Source organism: Carcharodon carcharias, assembly GCF_017639515.1.
Source record: "Carcharodon carcharias isolate sCarCar2 chromosome 39 unlocalized genomic scaffold, sCarCar2.pri SUPER_39_unloc_2, whole genome shotgun sequence".
In the NCBI taxonomy this organism is placed as follows: domain Eukaryota; kingdom Metazoa; phylum Chordata; class Chondrichthyes; order Lamniformes; family Lamnidae; genus Carcharodon; species Carcharodon carcharias.
Genome location: NW_024470825.1, coordinates 613,217 through 615,840, shown reverse-complemented (window position 1 = coordinate 615,840; position 2,624 = coordinate 613,217). Strand labels below are relative to the sequence as shown.

General features: G+C 60.9%; 1 protein-coding gene across 1 annotated transcript; it reads left to right on the top strand.

Annotated features, from left to right (window-relative positions):
- The first annotated feature begins 906 nt into the window (after positions 1–906).
- On the top strand, positions 907–2,382 carry LOC121274946 (zinc finger protein 883-like). The gene has a single exon (XM_041182319.1). It carries the CDS (start codon positions 907–909, stop codon positions 2,380–2,382), a length of 1,476 nt encoding a protein of 491 aa, XP_041038253.1.
- Positions 2,383–2,624: the final 242 nt, after the last annotated feature.

Below are 2,624 nucleotides of genomic sequence, written 5' to 3'. Positions count from 1 at the left end.
ACATGTGAAAAAGAACAGTGACCTGAGTACCAGCGCAAGCCGGAGGAACAGCACCTCATCTTCCAGTTAGGCACTTTACAGCCTTCTGGACCTAACATTGAGTTCAACAACTTCAGACCGGGAACTCTCTCCTCCATTTTGAATTCCCCCTCCCCCCAAGTGCCACTCTGTATCTTGTTCTCATGGTTTTACTTTCAGACAGTGCTGACCCTTTTTCTGCTACTAACATCTACTCTGGACCAAGGCTTTGGGTCTTTAATACGACCATTACCACTCCTGTTGTCTTGTGTTCCATGGCATCTTTGTCATTCCACCTCCCCGACCTCCTCTCTTCTCTGCCTGCCCCTCACCTCACCCTTTCTCAATAGCATGAAACCCGTCACATTTCTACCTTTCTTCAGTTCTGAAGAAGAGTCATATTGGGCTCAACACTTTAACCTGTTTCTCTCTGCACAGACACTGTCGGACCTGCTGAGTTCTTCCCGCACTTTGTTTTCATTTGTTTTTCCAGCATCCACAGTATTTTGCTTTTACCTTCTGATCGAGCCCTGGGTAATCCCACTGTTTATTTCCTCCCCCATTCTGAACCAGAATCATTCACCGCTTCTCACTGCTTTCTGTCACTCAGTCCATTTTGTATCCCCAATGACACTGTCCCTTTAATCCCAGGAGCTTCCATTATGCTGATCTATTCTGCGGCATTTTGTATCAAACATCATTTGAAAGTCTAAATGCACAGCGATGATCTCCTCTTGAGTGGAGGGGTGTCAGCCGGGGCTCCTGAGGTGAGGTTGTGGGAGACAGGACGGGGGCAGGTGGATTCCGGGTGGGGGCAGGCGGGTTCCGGGAGCGAGCCAGGAGTGAGGACAGGTGCTGAACTCGTTGTTTTGCTGTCGCTCCCACAGAATGAACCCACCGCAGGGAAACGCTGGTCTGTCGGAGCAGGCCCCGGGCCCCAAGCTCCCTTCACCGTGGCCATCCGCAGAACGTGGGCAGGAGCAGCAGCTCGGAGACAGAGATGTGGAGACGGCGGCGAGCGGCGAGTGCAGAGCCGGGGAGGGCGCGGCGCCGGGGGACAATGGCGACGGTGGCGGCGTTGCTGCCGGGGAGGCAGTGGACGTTCTGCAGCAGAGGGAGGGAGCCAGCCGGCGGCGCAGGATGCCCGGAGAGAAGCCCTTCCAGTGCGACGCGTGCGACAAGGCCTTCCCGCACGCCTCGGGCCTGCTGAAGCACCGGCGGGTGCACACGGGCGAGAAACCCTTCCGTTGCCTGGTCTGTAACAAGTGCTTCGCCAGCTCCTCCTGGCTGTCCGTGCACCAGCGCTCGCACACGGGTGAGAAGCCGTTCGAGTGCGACGTGTGCCACAAGCGCTTTGCCTACTCCTCCTCGTTCGCCATCCACGGCCGCATCCACACCGGAGAGCGGCCCTTCCAGTGCGAGGCCTGCGGCAAGGGCTTCCGCGAGTCCTCCAAGCTCCTCATCCACCAGCGGCTGCACACCGACCGTTTCCTCTTCCAGTGCAGCGTGTGCTTCAAGAGCTTCAGCAACCTCTCCTACCTGGCCAGCCACCGGAGGGTGCACACCGGGGAGCGGCCCTTCGAGTGCGACATCTGCCACAAGCACTTTGGCAACTCCTCCACCCTGACCAGCCACCGCCGGCTGCACACCGGCGAGAAGCCCTTCAAGTGTGGCCACTGCGACCGGGCCTTCAACCAGTCGGGACATCTGGCCAGCCACCGGCGCATCCACACGGGCGAGAGGCCCTTCAAGTGCGAGACCTGCGGCCGGGCGTTTGCTGTTTCCTCCAACCTGATGAACCACCGGCGGGTGCACACGGGCGACAAGCCGTACCGCTGTGACCTGTGCCAAAAACGCTTTGCCTACTCCTCCTCCCTCATGCGGCACCGGCACATCCACACCGGCGAGAAGCCCTTCCAGTGTCAGGCCTGCGGCCGGGCCTTCAACCAGTCGGGCCACCTGGCCAACCACCGGTGCGCCAAGGCCCGGGCCCCTCCCCGGCCCCGCTCCCCGCCTGCCCGCCGACTCCCACCCCCGGTCCCGGCACCGGCCCAGTCCCTCTACCAGTGCTCCCTCTGCCTGAAGAGCTTCTGCGACCTGGGTCGCCTGTCCCGGCACCCCTGCAGCCCGCTCCCCGCCGACCACCTCCTCCAGTGCGCCGCCTGCCTCCACACCTTCGGCCACTCCTCCGAGCTGTCCCAGCACCAGTGCAGCGGGGAAGGGGAGGCGACGGCTGAGCGGGACGGGGCCAGGGCCGGGGCCGGGGACGTGGATGCAGACGGGCCTTTCCGCTGCCTGGTCTGGATTAACTCTCTGGCCAAACTCTCGCCCTCGCTCTCCATCCACCAGAGGGCTCGAGTCTAATGGAGGGAGGGAGGGAGTAAAACACTTCCCCTCTACCCCCTCTCCATCCACCAGAGGCTCAGGTCTGAGGGAGGGAGGGAGTAAAACACTTCCCCTCTACCCCCTCTCCATCCACCAGAGGCTCAGGTCTGAGGGAGGGAGGGAGTAAAACACTTCCCCTCTAACCCCTCTCCATCCACCAGAGGCTCAGGTCTGAGGGAGGGAGGGAGTAAAACACTTCCCCTCTACCCCCTCTCCATCCA

Coding starts and splice junctions, on each gene's coding strand:
- LOC121274946 (XM_041182319.1), top strand. CDS start 907: ATGAACCCACCGCAGGGAAACGCTGGTCTGTCGGAGCAGGCCCCGGGC.